The sequence below is a fragment of the Phaseolus vulgaris genome, chromosome 2, assembly GCF_051622355.1.
Source record: "Phaseolus vulgaris cultivar YP4 chromosome 2, ASM5162235v1, whole genome shotgun sequence".
Classification (NCBI taxonomy): domain Eukaryota; kingdom Viridiplantae; phylum Streptophyta; class Magnoliopsida; order Fabales; family Fabaceae; genus Phaseolus; species Phaseolus vulgaris.
The window spans coordinates 47,259,864-47,279,061 of record NC_143499.1 but is presented as its reverse complement, the minus strand read 5'-3'; the positions used below and the strand labels follow the sequence as shown (position 1 = coordinate 47,279,061).

General features: G+C 48.0%; 2 protein-coding genes across 2 annotated transcripts; both read left to right on the top strand.

Annotated features, from left to right (window-relative positions):
- Nucleotides 1-4,763: 4,763 nt before the first annotated feature.
- Nucleotides 4,764-6,642, top strand: LOC150029202 (uncharacterized). Its single transcript, XM_090297969.1, has 2 exons — nucleotides 4,764-6,524; nucleotides 6,628-6,642. Exons 1-2 carry the CDS (start codon nucleotides 4,764-4,766, stop codon nucleotides 6,640-6,642), a joined length of 1,776 nt encoding a protein of 591 aa, XP_090154095.1.
- A 4,200-nt stretch (nucleotides 6,643-10,842) lies between these two features.
- LOC150029201 (uncharacterized) lies at nucleotides 10,843-12,342 on the top strand. Its single transcript, XM_090297968.1, has one exon. It carries the CDS (start codon nucleotides 10,843-10,845, stop codon nucleotides 12,340-12,342), a length of 1,500 nt encoding a protein of 499 aa, XP_090154094.1.
- Nucleotides 12,343-19,198: the final 6,856 nt, after the last annotated feature.

Sequence of the window (19,198 nt, the reverse complement as noted above, 5' to 3'; positions counted from 1 at the left end):
TTTAGATTAATTCTCCCTGCACCAGACCAATTGTGATTGCACTAACACTTTATAAAAAAATGTATATTTTACCCTTAATCTTCCATATATCTATATTTACAACACAAATAAGAGAGTTCCGAATATGCAAATCTGAAACTGAGATGTGTCTTCCGAATATGACCATCAACAATAAAATTATGTAACTTTTTAAGTAGAAGAATACGAAGATAAAGCTAAAACAGTTTAGAAAAATAATGATACTTTTTAACAAGTCTTATTTCAAAGAAAGACCTATATAGATAATTGCTGTGTTTAAGTCTTGTTTGTGAATATTTATAAATGTATATGGCACTTTTAAAGAATAGTGGTGGATACTTTTTTAAAGATATGATGTAAGATTTTATTAAAACAAAGCATTTAACATGTATTATTAAAATGTATTATATGACATTTAATATATTCTAAAGTGTAGTTTATAGAGTATATATGACTTTGCATAAGTGATTGACTTGTAGCAGTTATATAATACTATAAAGTTGAACATGACAAACATAACAATATACAAAATCAAATGTCCAATGTGTGGACATCAATTAAAAGGAAGAAGGACACGATCGTGCGAATATTTCTGTACCTTTGAAGGATATAACCATCTTCTTCTGGTTTCTGTAAGTCGTTTTTATGGCATGTAATGGTCCATAGTTGTTATTCTTGTCTCTCTTTAAACTTTAAGATGTTTGCTTCAAAAGATTTACTGTTCTTTGTTGACTTTTTCTTCTTTCTTTTGGATAATTATTCATTCATTGGCGTTCAATAATCAAAATAATATCAAAGAAGTTCAATTCAATGATAAGTCAGAATTTCTCAAACTCTTGGATTTTCTTTTTCTTTTCTTGCTTGACGTTTTTGAATTGAATTGAGAAATTCGCTAACATTCTGGCTTCATTTTATCTTGCTGAACCATTGATAGTGATGGTCCTGTCATAGTATTTATGCTCTGAACTGACAGCTTTGATTTGATTGTATATTCTCATGCATTTAGATTCTGTACCGGTCGGCACCGAACGACCGCATGGTACGAATTAAAATTATCTAAGTAATTAACGTGGTTACACATGGGACTAACGGTTACAATTTCCACTGAGCAACAAACACACGTAAGCACTCCCTGGATTTTCGGGAACATCCCCTAGATCCCAGGAAACCATCTAACACGACCCCAGAACCACAAAACACGAACCACTAACAATCCAGAGGGCCCAAGCCCAAGAGGAACATACAAAAGAAGACAAAGAGAGAGAAAAAGGTATGTTTTTGTTATATGATAAGAGATCCTCACTGAGAGAGATTACTGACTTGAGCGTCGGAGCACAATCGCAGGTACCCCACCGGCCGACCGAGGACAGCGAAGAAGAAGGAAACTCGAAGGACAAGACAATTAAGAGTGAAACAGACACCTTGTATCGACGTGGACCAACATTACTCAGTTCCCAATATCCATACAGGTACAATTGGCGCCCACCGTGGGGCCGAGTAATCATTATTCCCAGACCTAAAGATCCCAACGCTCGAAGATGGGCTCAACGGCAAATAACAACAATGATATCTCAGAAGAGCATAGGACAATACTCCAAACCCTCCAGGTTCAGATGCAGGAGTTACTCCAAAAAGGAGTCATCGACCAACTGCGCCAAGATGAAGAAAGGAAAAGGCGAGAAGAAGAACGCCAGCGGCACGCAGAAGAGATAGCCCAATTGAAAGAGCTGTACCTGAGTGGAGAAATGGGGCCCAGGCACGGTCGGTTGACATAATGAGATTGCTGACGTGTCGATCTCAGCATGAAGTAAGTATGAGATTCTAAGCGCGATTTCGTAAGTGAATGAAAACGTACCTTTCTCTGGCTTGAGCACAGTATTTATAGGATTGCCTAATGGGCTTTCTATCCCTTGGGCTCAGGGTGGTTATGGATATGTCTTGTCAGTCGTGCTCCGGAATACCCGGGGAACATATCTTCTCTAAACGCATATTCCTTATTCTTCGGAGGTGTATCTTAACCACCTTAGCTTGTCACATAAATGCCCTTACATTTATTGTGCATTCGGTCCGTCGGCCATGTGCGTTCGTCCGGTGCCTACCGGTACACTGTGTCAATCAGAACACAAAAGATTGATTAAGATTTTCATTGTTACAACTCTGCAAAAGCCAACTACTTAATTTATGACACTAATTTTTTTCAAAATGAAACATACTTTGTCCTTGGATTGACAGGATTCATTTGCCTCAATATTGAACCTGTCCTCAACGTCATCCATAACCCTTTCACCCATACCACTGCTTTCAACATTTATGTATGTGTCCATACTGTACTTGGCTTGATAACAGCAACAACATCTTCAACCATCTGTGCATCAATATCCAAACTGTCCTCAATGTCATCCATAACCCTTTCGCCCATAGATCAAGGGCAACTTAAGAGGAGGGTTCAAGACTGTGACATGAATCAATGGGAGGGGTAAACTACAACGATCAAGTCATTTTCAATGAGATATTCCATAAATATATGTTTTGGCAGAGCATTTTCGGGCTTTGCATTCACTAAAAGTATAAGCTGCTCCAAATAGCCTCTACAGTATCACTATTTTCAGGGGTTATGTTCATTAAAAAATCTACATTTGATAATAAAAGCTCTTCTATGACTGTGCTTAGCCTGCCCTCAACTCTAAACTTCTTTTAAGGAGAAGACAAAACATTTAAGTAGTCTTATATTGCACGTTCTGGAAACTCCCGTGTTGGTTTCTGTTACATTTACGGTAAATGGTAAGAAAGATATAAAATTTACTACGAAATGATCAAATACAACTGCACTCTGAGCAGAGATCAGGAACATGACATCATAGCTTCAGCCTTCAAGTCAGAGAAGCATTAATGCATGCGCACAATTTACCCAGAGATGCAGGTTGAAAGACCTTAGAAAACTTTGCCGAGAGGCCGAGACCTTGGTAGGCTTGGCCGAGACGACCGAGAGGCCGACATTAGAAGACTTGGCCGAGAGGGAGAGACGACCGATATGCGGAGACCTTAGAAGACTTGGCCGAGAGGTCGAGACGACCGAGACCGTTGAAGACTCAATTAAGACGGCCGAAGACTACGGGTATTTGGCCGATGGCAGGCCCCCACCATGAGAATTTGGCCGATGGCCGAACCACATTACAATTAACGCTCAAACCGAGATCAGTGAAGCTAATCCATCATCAAGAATTAGGTAATGCAACCCTAAGCGGTATCCACCTCCATAAACGGGCCCAACAAGGTAGGCCCACTAGAATAATATAAATAGCACACATTTCAAAGGAGTAAGGTATGTCATTTATTACGATTTGCCTACCTGAGAGCTGACCACCCGCTTTACTGACTTGAGCGTCGGAGTGCCTTCACAGGTACCCCCACCATCCGGATTTCACCCGACGACCGAGCGCCGAGTGCCGAAGGATAAGCAGGAGGACGAGAAGAATCCCAGCTCACCACCCAATCACCTGACCGACCGAGGGAAGGAGAAGAAGACTTCAATAGTTCTCTAGGTCCCATCTCCCTAGCAGGAACACAAGATAATATCAAATGAGAATATTTTCCATCTAAAATAAAGAAAGAAAATATTTGTTTATACAGTAAAATTAATTCTTATTTTCGATGATGAATTATGTATATTAATATTATCATATAAAAAAGTAAAATGATTTTATTACAAGGGGAGAACATTAAAATTATTACTAAATCAAATTATAAAAAAAATAAGATCGAAAGATCAAATGACTTTTTAGTTAGTGATATTATTTAAAAACTTAATACACTCAAATTATTTAATTCCTTCATGTTTTCTATAAAAAAAAGGTACAGTTCTTTATCACATACTAACATTTTTTTTTTCATTTTTTAGATTAATATTTGATTTCTTTTTAATATTTTTTATTACAAAAATAGTCACGTTTTGGACAAATTATATTTCTATAGTTTTAATATTTTATCAACAGTTATTACTGTACTGGGCCGAAAGTTTGGACCGAGGGATTGGACCGAAAGCAATGCGAAGACTAAGCCGAGAGCTCAACCCGAAAGTAAACTAAACAAGGAAAGAAATAAAATAGTGTACTGGGCCGAAAGTTTGGACCGAGGGATTGGACCGAAAGCAATGCGAAGACTAAGCCGAGAGCTCAACCCGAAAGTAAACTAAATAAGGAAAGAAATAAAATAGAATGAAAATTATTATTAAGCAAAAGCCCATAAAACTGGGCCCAACTGGGCCCAAATATGCGGGTGTATGTAGTAAATGTCTGATACAAAGAGAAAACGTCCAAATAACTTCTGGGCCCAATAAAAGAGTAGTATAAATACAGGGTCATCCTGAGAGGTAAAAGTAAGTGGAATTCGCTCTTATATCTTGTAAAACTGAATCTAACTTTGGCATCGGAGCACCTTTCAGGTACGCACACCCGTCCGTGAGAGGAAACCGAGACTAGAAACCGAAAGATTAATTGGAGTGAGTTAGAAGTTGACTGGGAAGTCTCTGTCAGGCAATCTAATAAAACGTGGAGGGTAAGGGGAGCCCGAAAGATCACACCGAGAAGGGAGTCCGGAAGCGAAGGCCGAGAGGTCAACGGGTGGAAGGCGAAGGAAGTTTGTTTCTAGGTCCTTGTAAGAACATTTTGGCGCCCACCGTGGGGCCGAGAAACAAAATGAGCGAAAGAGGAGAACATTCCAGAGAACAAGAAGATTGTCAGAACGCCATGACTATGGCCATGTTAATACAATTGCAAGAGAAATTTGAGACACTGAAGAAGAGTAATGAAGAGGAGTTGAGCATGTTGAGAGCTGAGAATGCTTACATGAGACAAAGATTGAATGGAGAAACAGTGTTAAATGCTTCCCTTGAAACTTTTCCGCTGAGAAACTTCGTTAATGAAAGAGAGAATAAGGAAGAGAGTTTCGGGGTTACACAAAGGAAGATACCTGAGATTTCCGGTGTCGCTGTGGAAACGCCAGCCAGAAGACACCCGTTTTCTGAGACTATAATAGAGACCCCATTACCTGACAATTGGAAGAGTCTAACGATAGAGAAGTATGATGGGAGCACAGATCCAGATGAACATGTTGCAATATACACAACTCAAATAAGTCTGTACACGTGGAACGACGCCATTCTATGTAGGGTTTTCCCAACTACTTTGAAAGGAGCAGCTCTGAGCTGGTTTACCCGGCTACCACCCTTATTTGTTGATTGTTTTGACACTTTGATAGAAAAGTTTGGAGCTCAATTCGTTACAAGTAGACCACATCACTTAACATCTATAGCTCTCGTAAACATAAGACAAGAACAGAATGAGTCACTGCGAGCTTTTATGGAACGCTTTGGAAGGATGGCTTTAAGTATTAGAAACCTCAGTCCGAAAGTTTCTATGCATCATATGATAACTGCCTTGAGACCGGGACCATTTGCCGATAGCTTGTGCAAAAAACCAGCCGTAAGCCTTGATGAATTAAGACGGCGCGCAACAAAGTTCATGCAAATGGAGGAGTTAAGGGACTTCAAGAATCAAGCAAGGATGGACGTGAAGAACGAGAAGAAAACAAATGAAAGAGAGGCAGGATATCAAAGCAGACGTTTCAGAGAGGAACCCCGTAGCCGAAAGTTTCAACAATACACACCATTGAGCACAACTCGGACCCGAATACTTCAAGAGGCGATGGCAACTAAAGTAATACCGCCACCAAGGAAAGCACGAACCCCAGATCGGGCTGACCACAATAAACATTGCCAGTACCATAAAAATCATGGCCATCACACTGAAGAATGCATAGCGCTGAAGGACCGAATTGAAGAGTTGATCCAGGCAGGGCAATTAAAACGCTTTCTTGGAGTCAGAAGAATGAAGGCCAGTCAAAGTCCAGAACAAGATGTCAGGAGTAGAGGAGAAAAATTTAGAAGAACGACTGATATACAAAGCGATCGACAGGAGAGAAAAGCAGAAAGAAACGAAAAAGGAGACCTAAGAAGTGGAAGAAGTCACCTTCATTCCCAAGAGAGAAGGAGCCGACAACGCAGTTTGGGAAGGCCGGTTAGGGGGTTCATTAATACCATTTCTGGAGGCTTTCCGGAAAAGGAAGCACACAGTACGATAGGAAAGAAATATTTGAGGGGTACCATGACCGTGAATCATGTTTTCAAAACAAGGAGTTTGCCACCTATGTTATTTACTGATGAAGATTTTCAAGATATTGACCCTGATCAACGTGACCCAATGGTGATAACAGTTGAAATTGCCAAGTACGCAGTAATGAAAACTCTAGTAGATCAAGGGAGTTCAGTTGATATTCTGTTCTGGGAAACCTTCCAAAAGTTATATCTGAAAGAACAGGACATGGTCTCTGTGAAAGAGCAAATAATTGGGTTTTCAGGTGAAAAGGTTGAAACCAAAGGATACATTGATCTGCCGACAACCTTCGGTAGAGGAAATGCAAGGAAAACAATTACAATCAGATACCTGGTGGTAGATACTCGTACTTCTTATAATGCCCTGTTAGGAAGATCTTCGTTGAATAAGTTGGGAGCTATAGTGTCGACACCACATTTGGCAATGAAATTTCCAACAGAATGGGGAGACATAGCAACTATATATGTCAACCAAAAGGCAGCCAAAGAGTGTTATGCGACCGGATTGAAAATGGTCCAAGAGCCGAGAATTGCGACCAGAAGAACGGGAGCAAGAAACATGGTTGCAATGGTGGACTTGGATCCCAGAATGAATGATGATGAAAGAATAGAGCCAAGAGAAGAAATTACATCGGTTCAATTAGGCGAAGATGAAACCCAATGTACATATGTTGGGGGAAGCATGCCCGAAAAAATAATTGATGACTTGGTGGCAGTAATAAGAACGAACAAAGACTTGTTTGCCTGGAAGGCGTCGGACATACCGGGAATTGATCCTAACATCGTTTCTCACAAATTATCTGTTTGCCGAGAAGCCAGACCGATAGCTCAGAAATGGAGGAAGTTGGGAGAAGAAAAACGAAAGGCTGCTCTTGGAGAAACTGAGAAATTGTTACAGGCAGGTTTCATTAAAGAAATCCAGTATACGACTTGGTTGGCGAATGTAGTTCTAGTCAAGAAGGCAAACGGAAATTGGAGAATGTGTACTGATTATACAGATTTAAATAAGGCGTGTCCGAAAGATTCATATCCTTTGCCGAGTATTGACAGGTTGGTTGATGGGGCATCTGTCCAAGCCATGATGAGTTTCTTGGATGCTTATTCCGATTACAATCAAATACAAATGTATAAACCCGACATCCCGAAAACTGCGTTCACTACCGATATGGCAAACTATTGCTATCAGGTCATGCCTTCCGGTTTAAAAAACGCTGGGGCCACATATCAAAGATTGATGGATACGATGTTTAAAAAACAAATTGGAAAGAATATGGAAGTTTATGTGGATGATATGATTGTCAAGTCACATGCGGTCGATAACCATGTGAAAGATCTTGAAGAAGTATTTGCACAGATCAGGAAGTATAACCTGCGATTAAATCCAGAAAAATGTGTTTTTGGAGTCAAAGGTGGGAAGTTTCTCGGTTTCATGTTGACTAACAGAGGAATTGAAGCAAATTCAGATAAATGTGAAGCAATAATGAATATGAGAAATCCGGCAAATCTGAAAGAAGTTCAGAGGTTAATGGGAAGGTTAAATGCATTGGCACGGTTTTTGCCAATACTTGCCGAGAAGTCAAAACCGATAATGAAGTTGTTAAGGAAGGCCGAAACGTTCACATGGAATGAACAATGCGAGCAAGCTTTTGCAACCATTAAAGAGACGATAGCTAAGCCCCCCATCCTGGTCAAACCTATGTCAACTCTGCCTATCATCGTCTATCTCGCTACTTCTCACGAAGCCATAGGAGCAGCCTTGATACAAGAAAATCCAGAACAAAAACCCATATACTTCGAGAGCAGAGTCCTTCAAGGCGCCGAAACCAGGTACCAGCGCGTTGAAAAAATTGCCCTAACACTTGTGTACACAGCAAGACGACTCCGGCCATATTTTTAGAATCACTAGGTTATTGTCAGAACCGATTGCCCGATAGCCAAAGTATTAAGAAAACCTGAACTTGCAGGAAGAATGGTGGCATGGTCAGTAGAGTTGTCAGAATTTGGAATCAAATATGAGCCACGAGGAGCCATCAAAGCACAAGCGTTAGCAGAATTTATTATCCAAATGCCGACAACGGAAGCCGACCATGAAGCGTGGATCGTATCCGTTGACGGATCATCTAGCAAGAAAGGAAGTGGGGCAGGAATCGTGCTAGAAGGACCAGGAAATTTTCATTTGGAAATGGCCCTGAAATTTGAGTTCAAGACTTCAAATAACCAGGCCGAATATGAAGCTTTAATCGCGGGATTGGTTTTAGCCCAAGACATGGGTGCACAAAATGTTATATGCCGGAGTGATTCTCAATTAATGGTTGGACATATGAAAGGTGAATACCAGGTAAGAGATCCCTTATTATTAAGGTATTATCACAAAGTCTTGAGCATCATGGGAAACTTTATCACAGCCGAGATCATACATATCCCGAGAGAGCAAAATACAAAAGCAGATTCTCTATCCAAGTTGGCAAGTCGACAAAGACAATCTCAGCACAACTCCATTTTACAGCAAACCATGCACAATCCGACAGTTGGAGTGGAAGAATGTTTGATTGTCACCTGTACCGTCCCGTACCCCGGGCGTTGACAAAGTCAAAGTCAAAGTCAAGTCAACGTGAGGCGTCGCCAAGAGATAAGGCGCCGCCAAGAGATAAGGCGTCGCCAAGAGATAAGATAAGGCGTCGCCAAGAGATAAGATAGGGCGCCGCCAAGAGATAGGGCGCCGCCAAGAGATAGGGCGTCGCCAAGAGAAGGCGTCGCCAAGAGAAGGCGTCGCCAAGATAAGGCGCCGCCAAGAAAGGCTTCGCCAGAGGAAGAGGGCATAGGACCAAGGTAGCCACGGTGCCGCCCCCCGATACCCATGGGTAGGAAAGACCGTGGAGGGGGCAGCTCTGTGGGAAAGCCTCAGACCCTGATGACCAGGGGACAGTGATAAAGAAAAGAGTAAGGTGGCTTAAAGGCCATAGAGAAAGGTGGCTTAAAGGCCATAGAGATAGCGCCTGTGCGGAGCAGCCTGACTTGTGAAGTACCCCTGCCGCCTCAGAGACACCCTTGGGATAGATACGACCCAAGAGAAGGGTCATGCCTGGGGGGAGCCAGGTGCAGGGTGCGAGAGAAAGGCAGATACGCTCTCACAGTGAGTGACTAGAGACTTGGGGGCATGAGTTGGCACCCAAAAAGTCACCCCTTGCGCAGCTGCACTCCCAGATAGGAGGTCTCAGGCGACGAAACACCCTCAGACCGGGTAATGGTGCTGTGAGACCCTCCACGTGTACAGTAGCCAAGTCAGAATAGTAATGCCAGCTTGACAGGTGCCAGGTAATTAAAGTGAGTTAAAGTGAGTTAATAGCATTTTCCGTTTCGAGCATTTAAAGTACTATAACTGCTCCCGAGCGTTTCGGACAGCTTAAATGCGCTGAGCGTTTTATAATAAATGCGCTTTAAGGTGCTTTGAATGCGGGGGTAGCTTAAATAGTGCTTCGAATGTTGGAAAGGGGGTTCGAACTTTTGGCAATTGCGCAGAGACACTCTAGTTGTTTGCTTGAGCCTTGAGGTTGCTCGCGAGGGACTAGGGAACACTTTTGCCAGAACGAGAATACACACGAGAGATAAACAGAGAGCTTTTTACCATCTCCAGAGTGCCATACGCGGTGCTCAGATACGGAGATACCCCAGTTTTGGTGTTTTTGCTGGCTGACTTGAGCGTCGGAGTGCAAACGGCCGCTAGGGCGCCCTTTTGTCCTTCTTTGCAGGTATCCACAGGTATCCGGAGGGAAGGAGTCCCTAGCTGACGGGCAAGTTTGCGCACGAAGACGTCCCCGGTCAACCGGACGGAACATTACCACAGAGAAAGATGATTGGATTCGATCATACAAAGAAGCGATTTCCAATCGAGAACAAGGAATTGAAATTGATGTTAGAACGGCTAGGAAAGCTGCCAATTTTATCCTCATAGGGGATGAACTGTACAAGAGAGGGTTTTCAACCCCTTTGTTAAAGTGCCTTTCCCATGAACAAGCCGAACACGTAATCCGAGAACTTCATGAAGGACTATGCGGATTGCACTGTGGAGCGCGAACAATGGCAACAAGAATCTGTCGAGCCGGGTATTATCCGGAGGGAAGGAGTCCCTAGCTGACGGGCAAGTTTGCGCACGAAGACGTCCCCGGTCAACCGGACGGAACATTTGGCGCCCACCGTGGGGCCGATTTAAAACAACGGTCCCATCACACATCTGAGAAGAGTTTTTCCGAGAAAACGAACCAGAATGGCCACCACTAGAGGAGGTAGAGGAGCCAACACACGCTCTGCGGGTGGTGCAATGACCCTGGAGCGGCTCCTGGCGATGGTACAAGGGTTGCAGGGAGATATGGAGAATTCCCGGTTGCAACAGGGCCGCATGCAGGTCGATCTTGATGCCTCCGAGGCTAGGAACGCGGAGCTCCAACGTGTGAACGAGGAGTTACGCCGGAACGTGAGAAACAACCGGGGGGGGGCAGGAGGTCGAGACGGAGCCCCTGACTCCACCCAGGGAGTTTTCCACACCTTTCTCGCAGGAGATCTTAGACGCAGCGGTCCCCAATACATTCACGGGACCCAAGGCGATTTTTTCCGGGAGGGAGGACCCGGAGGCACATCTGTCAGCCTTCCACACGCAGATGGTCCTGGTCGGTGGAACTGATGCCGCCAAATGTAAACTGTTCATAAGCACCCTTATGGGAGATGCTATGGACTGGTTCATCAGCCTCCCAGACGGTCATATCACGTCGTTTAGACAGTTGACGCGTCTGTTCAGGGAACAGTATCTGGCCAATAGGCCCCCGCCCCCGGAGCCTTATGATCTTTTCGGGGTAAAGCAGTACCAAGGGGAAACCCTGAAAGAATACATCAACCGCTTTGGAGCCCAGGTGGTAAAGGTTGGGGCGACAGACCAGAAGATGATCACGTGCGCCTTCCGGAGGGGTGTGTGCCCCGGCCCCTTCCACGAGTCCATCACTCAGAGGCGTCCACGAACTTTCTCTGAGATAAGGCGCCGGGCAGTCGAACACATAGCCTCTGAAGAAAAGGTGTATATAAAGCGCGTCAGTGTCGTGCCGCCACGCCCTAGAGCGCAGACACGGGCCCCAGCCGGCAGGGTCAACGAGACCACGACGGAAAGGAGGAAAACGGACAAGAGGCGTCCGTACGAGGCCAGGAAACCCCTGCCACGAGGACCGGCACGAGAGGAACGCCCAACCAGAGAAAGGGCCAGGCCAGTGCGGTACCACTTCATAGTGGAACTAAAGGACCTCATCGTCGTACCCGACATAGCCGAGAGGTTGAGGCGGCCAGAAAAGACGGACAAGGTACTGGGACCTCGTAAAGAGTCCTGGTGTGAGTTCCACGAAGCCTTCGGCCACAAGCTTGACAACTGCCTATCTTTGGGCTACCAGCTAGACGAGTTGGTGAGAAATGGTTTCCTGAAGGATTACGTCACGGAGACCGCCGCGACCGCCGTCCTACCGGCGTCGACGGAGGGACAGACACACGAAGCGCACGAGATGCCTGTCCTTGGTGAAGTTCATACCATCGCGGGAGGTTTCTCCGGCGGGGGACCCACCGCCTCCCAGCGCAAGAAGTATGCCAGGGGGGTTAACTCCATTGAAGAAAGAATGGCTGGTGAGCCATGGGAGTCGAACTTGACATTCAGAAGAGCCGACCTGTTGGATGTGATACCACACGATAACGACCCTGTGGTCATTTCGGTTGTCACGGCCGACAGGAAGGTACACAGGGTCCTGGTCGACCAGGGGAGCTCGGCGGATGTCATGTTTTTGTCGACATTCAACAAGCTGCGGTTGTCCCCTGACCTTCTAAGCCCCTACACAGGATGCCTGTACGGGTTCGGGGACAACCAAGTGGAAGTCCGGGGGTATCTGGAGTTGAGGACGACGTTCACAGACGGCGAGGCGTCGCGGACGGAGAGCATCCGATACCTAGTCGTGAACGCCGACTCCGCTTACAACATCTTGCTGGGCAGACCGGCACTGAATAGACTGAACGCCGTATCCTCCACGCGCCACATGAAGATGAAGCTGCCAGATCTCAGCGGCAGAGTCATCATTATAAAATCGGACCAGGAGGAGGCGCGAAAGTGTTATGTGAACAGCCTGAAGTAGAAGAGAAGTGTCTTCATGGTGTATGAACGTCCGCCGAGTGCGGACACGACAATGATCGAGGCGTCGCCAAGAGCAGAGGCGACGCCGAGAACAGAGGCGACGCCCGACAATGAGGCCACACCGGCAAGGGTGACGCCCGAAGCAGACGTCCCCATGGAGGAAGACTCCGATGACGCGGCACCCGTAGGAGAGGCGGCGCCCGTTGAGGAGGATAAGAGGGAGCATCCGGTGGCTAACGCCGTAGAAAGGGAGATTGGCGGCAAGCCATTCAAGTTGGGAAGCTCGCTGAACACAGAAGAACAGGAGGGGGTGGCAGGAGTGATTTCGCCCCACCTTGATGCCTTCGCATGGTCCGCCTCAGACATGCCCGGCATCGACCCTGATTTCCTATGCCACCACCTCAGCATGGATGCCACGGTCCGCCCCGTGCGCCAGAGAAGGAGAAAGTTCAACGAGGAGCGACAGCAGGTGGTGAAGGACGAGACGCAGAAGCTGTTGAGGGCAGGCCATATTAGGGAGATCCAATACCCTGAGTGGCTTGCCAATGTCGTCTTGGTAAAAAAGGCGAACGGAAAGTGGAGGATGTGCGTAGACTTCACTGACTTGAACAAGGCGTGCCCAAAGGACTCGTACCCGCTACCCAGCATTGACGCCTTGGTGGACAGCGCGTTCGGTAGCAAAGTGCTGAGTTTTTTAGACGCCTTCTCGGGGTATAATCAGATCAAGATGCACCCGAGGGATGAGAGCAAAACCGCGTTCATGACTGAGACCTGCAGCTACTGCTACAAGGTGATGCCTTTTGGGCTAAAAAACGCGGGCGCCACGTACCAAAGGTTAATGGACAAGGTCCTGGCGCCGTTGCTCGGGAAGAGCGTGTACGCCTACGTCGACGACATTGTTGTGGCGTCGCAAGATAAGGCGCAGCACATGGCGGATCTGGAGGAATTGTTTATCACAATCTCTAAGTACCGCCTCAAGTTAAACCCCGAAAAGTGTGTTTTCGGGGTAGAGGCCGGAAAGTTCCTGGGCTTTATGCTCACGGAGAGGGGGATAGAAGCAAACCCCGACAAGTGCGCGACGATTATTGCCATGCGAAGCCCGACGTCGATGAAGGAGGTGCAACAGCTGACAGGGCGGATGCTCTCAAGGTTTGTTTCCGCTGGGGGAGAAAAGGGGCATCCCTACTTCCAGTGCCTAAAGAGAAATAGCCGCTTTGCGTGGACTGATGAGTGCGAAGCGGCTTTCATTAAGTTAAAGGAGTACCTGGCGACGCCGCCGGTCCTCTGCAAACCGGTAACGGGCGTGCCCCTCCGGTTATATTTTACTGTAACAGATCGGGCTATTAGCTCTGTGCTAGTCCAGGAGCAGGACCAGAGTCAGAGGCCAATTTACTTCGTAAGCAAGGCACTACAGGGAGCTGAGACAAGATATCAAGCGCTAGAAAAAGCAGCGCTAGCTGTGGTGTTTTCTGCTAGAAGGCTCCGTCACTACTTCCACAGTTTCACGGTGGTAGTGATGACCAACCTCCCCATACAGAAGGTGTTGCAGAAGCCTGATGTGGCGGGAAGAATGGTGCGCTGGGCGGTTGAGCTGTCGGAGTTCGACATCCAGTACGAGCCCAGAGGATCCATCAAAGGGCAGGTATACGCGGATTTCATAGCGGAACTGTCGCCCGGAGGTGAGCAAGAGGTAGAAGCGAGCTCGCGGTGGTTGCTCTCGGTTGATGGCTCCTCCAATCAACAGGGGAGCGGGGCTGGAATTGTTCTGGAGGGCCCCAATGGCGTCTTGATAGAGCAGGCCCTGCGTTTCGCCTTTAAGGCGAGTAACAATCAGGCGGAGTATGAAGCCCTGATAGCAGGAATGCTCCTGGCCAAGGAGATGGGCGCGCAGAACCTCCTTGTGAAAAGCGACTCCCAGCTGATCACGGGGCAGGTATCAGGTGGGTATCAAGCGAAGGACCCACAGATGGCGGCGTATCTGAAATACGTCCAAGTGTTGAAGGGAGCATTCAACGCTTTTGAGCTGACACATGTCCCGAGGGAGCAAAATGCCAAAGCTGACTTGCTCGCAAAGCTGGCCAGCTCGGGCAAGGGGGGTAGACAGAGGACAGTGATCCAGGAGACGCTCAAAGCTCCGCGTAGATTCGTGGAAGACAACAGGGTGGACGTCCTCCAGATACGCACAAGGAAGGGGAGGCCGAGGAATCATTGTTCCGTCACCCAGGATACCCAGAGGGCGCCCCGCATCAGTACATACACGGATGCGCCCGAAGGAGAGCAAATGCAGGTGTGTGTCTTAACTGAGGGGGACACTTGGATGACGCCCTACAAGCGGTACCTGGCGGATGGGGCTCTCCCAATGGAGCCCGAAGAGTCTAAGAGGGTCAAAAGAAACGCCGCAAGATATACTTTGGTGGATGGGGTATTGTTTAGACACGGCTTCACTCACCCTATCCTAACTTGTGTCAGTGGCAACAAGTGCACCAGGATAATGGCGGAGCTACACGAAGGCATCTGCGGGAGTCATGTAGGAGGAAGGTCCTTAGCCTCCAAGGTAATACGCGCAGGTTTCTTCTGGCCGACAGTAAAAGAGGACTGCGCGCGACATGCTCAGCGTTGCAAACAATGCCAAAAGCACGCTGACTGGCACAAGGCGCCACCGGAAGAGTTGCGATCCATACACGGCCCGTGGCCTTTCCACACGTGGGGGATCGACATTCTAGGTCCGTTCCCACTGGCAATCCGGCAGATGAAGTATTTGATCGTCGCCATTGAGTACTTCACCAAGTGGATAGAGGCGGAGCCCGTAGCACAGATCACTGCGCACAAAGTCCAGCACTTTGTGTGAAAGAATATTGTATGTCGTTTCGGCGTACCGAGGCGGCTGATATCTGACAACGGGACCCAGTTCGCTAGCCAACAGTTGAAGAACCTGTGTGCAGAAGTGGGCATCAAACAGGTGTTCGCGTCAGTCGAACATCCTCAGACCAACGGTCAGGTGGAATCAGCAAACAGAGTTTTGCTAAGAGGGCTGAAGAGAAGGCTGGAAAAGGCGAAAGGGGCGTGGGCGGAAGAAGTGCCGAGAATTGTATGGGCGTACCACACCACGCCCCAATCTTCCACCGTGGAGACGCCTTTCCGCTTAGTATATGGGGCGGATGCGATGATCCCAGTCGAAATCCAGGAAAGTTCGCCACGTTTCTTGAACTTTGTGGTTGAAGAATCTAATGAAGAGAGGCGGGTAAATCTGGATCTACTGGATGAAGCCAGGGAGAACGCTAAAATAAGAGCTGAAGCGGTAAAGAGAAGAGTAGAGCGACAATACAGCTCTAAGGTAAAGCCGCGGCAATTTCAGGTCGGCGATCTAGTCATGAGGAAGGCACATCCCTACGAGCTGGAGAATAAGCTATCTCCTAAGTGGACTGGACCTTTCAGGGTTACCGAGGCTAAGGGCAACGGCTCATACAATTTAGAGACCTTGGACGGTGCTCCCATTCTGCGTAGTTGGAATGCGGCCAATCTGAAATTTTATTTTAGTTGACCTAGTTGACTTATGTAAAGCATTGGTGTAACAATATATTAAAGGGGATGCTCTTTTTCCCCTTCAGGGGTTTTTTAATGAGGTCACCCAAATAAAAGAAACAAGTTGCAGAAAAGCTTTGTCTTGGATTTTCGGCCTTTATCTTTTCTTTGTTCTGAGTGGCGTCGCCAAAAGGCAAGGCGTCGCCAAGAGAAGGCGCCGCCAAGAAACGTAAAGAAGGAGATGCGCATAGTGTATGAAACGCAAGTAAGGAAAGGCGACATTGTGGAAACCAAGTATAGCATAGCAAGATATTTTTACAAGCAAGTGATGTTACGACATTTACAGGCTCGTGTACGTATTAAACCCTAAACCCTAAACCCGGTGGCAAAAGATCAATAACAACGTCGAGGAGAAAGGGTGTTGTTCCTCTTCCAGGTTGCCCTGCGTGATGGGACGGGGCGCACAGCCAGTCGTCGTTTCTCACAGCACTGTGGGCAACATCCACCGGAACGACCTTGAAGTATTTGTGAGCGGAGTCCTTACTTACCCAGTGAGCTTGGTGGAGAAGAGTTTTCACTCTCGATTCCCAGCGCCTGGCTAAGCTGCGACCTACGCTCTTGGTTGATCTTTGAACCTGCACCAAAGAGGACAAGCATATCAGAGTCATCGCCGAATACGACGCATCCAGCGAAAAGCGACAAGGGTGAGAGTTGCTAGGGCAATGGTTCGTACCTATATACTTCTCTAGGGTTCTGGCGTTGAACTCCAAACTGATCAAGGTGGCGGAGTCAAAGCCTCCCGCCTCTGCGAGGATCCGGCAAACCACCTGGTCATTTGGAGACAGTTTCTTGAAGGGTGTGGATTTGAGGACCTTCGTCTCCCTTACCCAGTACAGCGGAAAGTCATCCAGGGCGGAGGGGACGAGGTCAGAGCAACAGATCTTGAAAAACTTGCCCTTCCACCCAGTGAACGAGTTCTGGAAAAGGGCCAGGAGAACCCTACCAGGGACGTTGCTGAGAGTTACCCAGAGATTGTTCCTTTGCTTCTTCACCTCAAAGAAGTGAAAAAAGATATCAAGAGAGGGCGCGCAACCCAGAAACCCGAAGAGAATGTCGAAGGCTTTGATGAAAGCCCAGCCGTTGGGGTATAACTGGGCAGGAGCAGCATTGATCTCCGAAAGCACTTCCCTCTCAAATGGGGAGAAAGGTAGGCGTATGCCGACGGTCTTAAAGACCGTTTGGTAGAAGTAAAAGAAAGGGACCCCGTCGTTGGCCTGTTCGTCCCCACACACCGGTTCCCCTAGGTCGCAAGGAAGCACAACAATGTCGTCGTCGTGCCTCCTCGCGAAGGCGCGATGGTCGTAAGAGCAGGAGTCCCCCTTATGCTCCCGTATGGCCCTGGAAGAAAGAAGGCACGAGCACTCGTCCAGAAGCTCGCTCGAGGCCCAGGGGTATAGGTCTTTGGGACTAACCCTGTGAGGGGAAGCACGGGAAGACATGTTCGGTGGGAGTCTGGGAGGTTTGAAGGGGAATGGTACACTGGTGATGCAAGACTCAAAACACCAGGGAGAACAATCACTGAGAGAAATCTTTGTGAGAAGAAAAGAAAGTGCAAAGAGGTTATAAAGAGAGCGGGAACGTGGAAGACAGTTGTGATGGTTTGAAGAAATAAATGCTGTAGTTGGAGCGCCAAACGACGCAAACGTGGCACCAAGTGATAGGTCCACGTGGCGGAAGATGGGGGAATGTTCCTGACACCGCTGGCTCGCGCTCAGAAAGCGTCGTATCAATAGAATGCTCGAGAGTACGGTGCGCCGTCAATAAAAAGGTCAGAAGCGCAGAAGATGTCAGGGCAGGTGGCGGTGCATCCCATCAGCCGTACCGAAAGTACCACGTGGATAACATGTGGAGCCGGGTACCCCCTGAGACCAGGATCAAGGTCAAAGTCAGCATAAGGCGTCGCCAAGAGATCAGGCGTCGCCCAGAGAAGATGCATCGGCAAGAGAGAAGACGTCGCCACGAGAACATGTCGCCACGAAATGCGATGACGTCACCTCCCCGATACCCACAGGTAGGAAAGACTGTGGAGGGAGATGGATTCGAAGGCGTCCCTAAGGCAGTCCTCGAAGGCGTCACCTCCCCGATACCCACAGGTAGGAAAGACTGCGGAGGGAGGCGAGTCTGTTCAGACCCCAGTAGGCCATCGACAGGGCCGTTCCCCGATACCCGTGGGTAGGAAAGACCACGGAGGGAACGACCCCCGCCAGAGGACTCGGCGTTCTTAAATACCTTGGGATGATACGCCGCAGCGGGCGCTGCCATGGCGTAGGCGTCGCAGGTTCCGGATGCCCGAGGGCGTCCGACGTAGCGGAAGAACAGATAGAAGACAGGCGAGACAATTCAAACGAAGTAAAGATAAAGCCACTCAAGTGGAATTCGATAAATCCAATGTATCAAAATTAGAGTGCAAAGTAGCAATTGTACCAAAGTGCAAACAATTCGAAAAATTACAAGTTATCAAAATGAAGGCAGTGTAAAATGTAAAGAAAGGTGGCCGTCGAAAGCGGCGCTTCAGTCGTCGAGGTCGAGGGGAACCACCTTCCCATCGACGATATGGTGGGTAGAGTCACAAATCGAGACGTCAATCCCAGGGTTCACGCAGGCGGCCTGAGCCAGAGCCTCTTGGAACCCTTCCTCGAAGGTGCCCGCCATGTCGTTGACGAGAGCTTTCTTCTCTTTCTCTAACGCCTCGACGGCGGCGTCCCCAGAAGCCACCTGCTTCTCCAAGGCCTCCTTCTCCACGGTGAGTCGGCTGACTTCGGTTTTCAGTTTGTCGCGGTCCGCCTGGAGAAGACCCATGGCTTCGGCCTGCTCACAGCACCGGCTCTTCAAGCTCGCTTGAACCTCTTCACAGTTTTCGATCATGGCCTGAAGACCGGTTACCTGGACCTGAAGAGCAACTTCCTGAGTATAGAAGTCAGTTTGGAGGTCCGCTGCCTCCGCCAGTTCCTTCTCGGCCTCCACCAGTTGCCTCTCCGTCTCCTCCTTGGCTATCTCCGCCAGTTTCAGAGAAGCCTGGGAAGCCTCGTCCTGACGCCTCAGTTTCTGATTTTCTTGCTCCAAAGTGGAAATTTTTGTTTCCAGAGTCTGGAGCCTGTGTGACTGCCAAGCAGCGTTTCTGGCCTGAGTGCGCCAGTCGAGGGCGACAGCCAGGAAGGCCCCCAGGTAGTAGGGCATACCCTCCCTCCTGTCGGGACTCTCTGGCATGTCCTCCCCGTTGAAGCCCCTCAAAAGCTGCATGATAGGAGGGGGCAGGGAGATGACGTCGGGGGCGG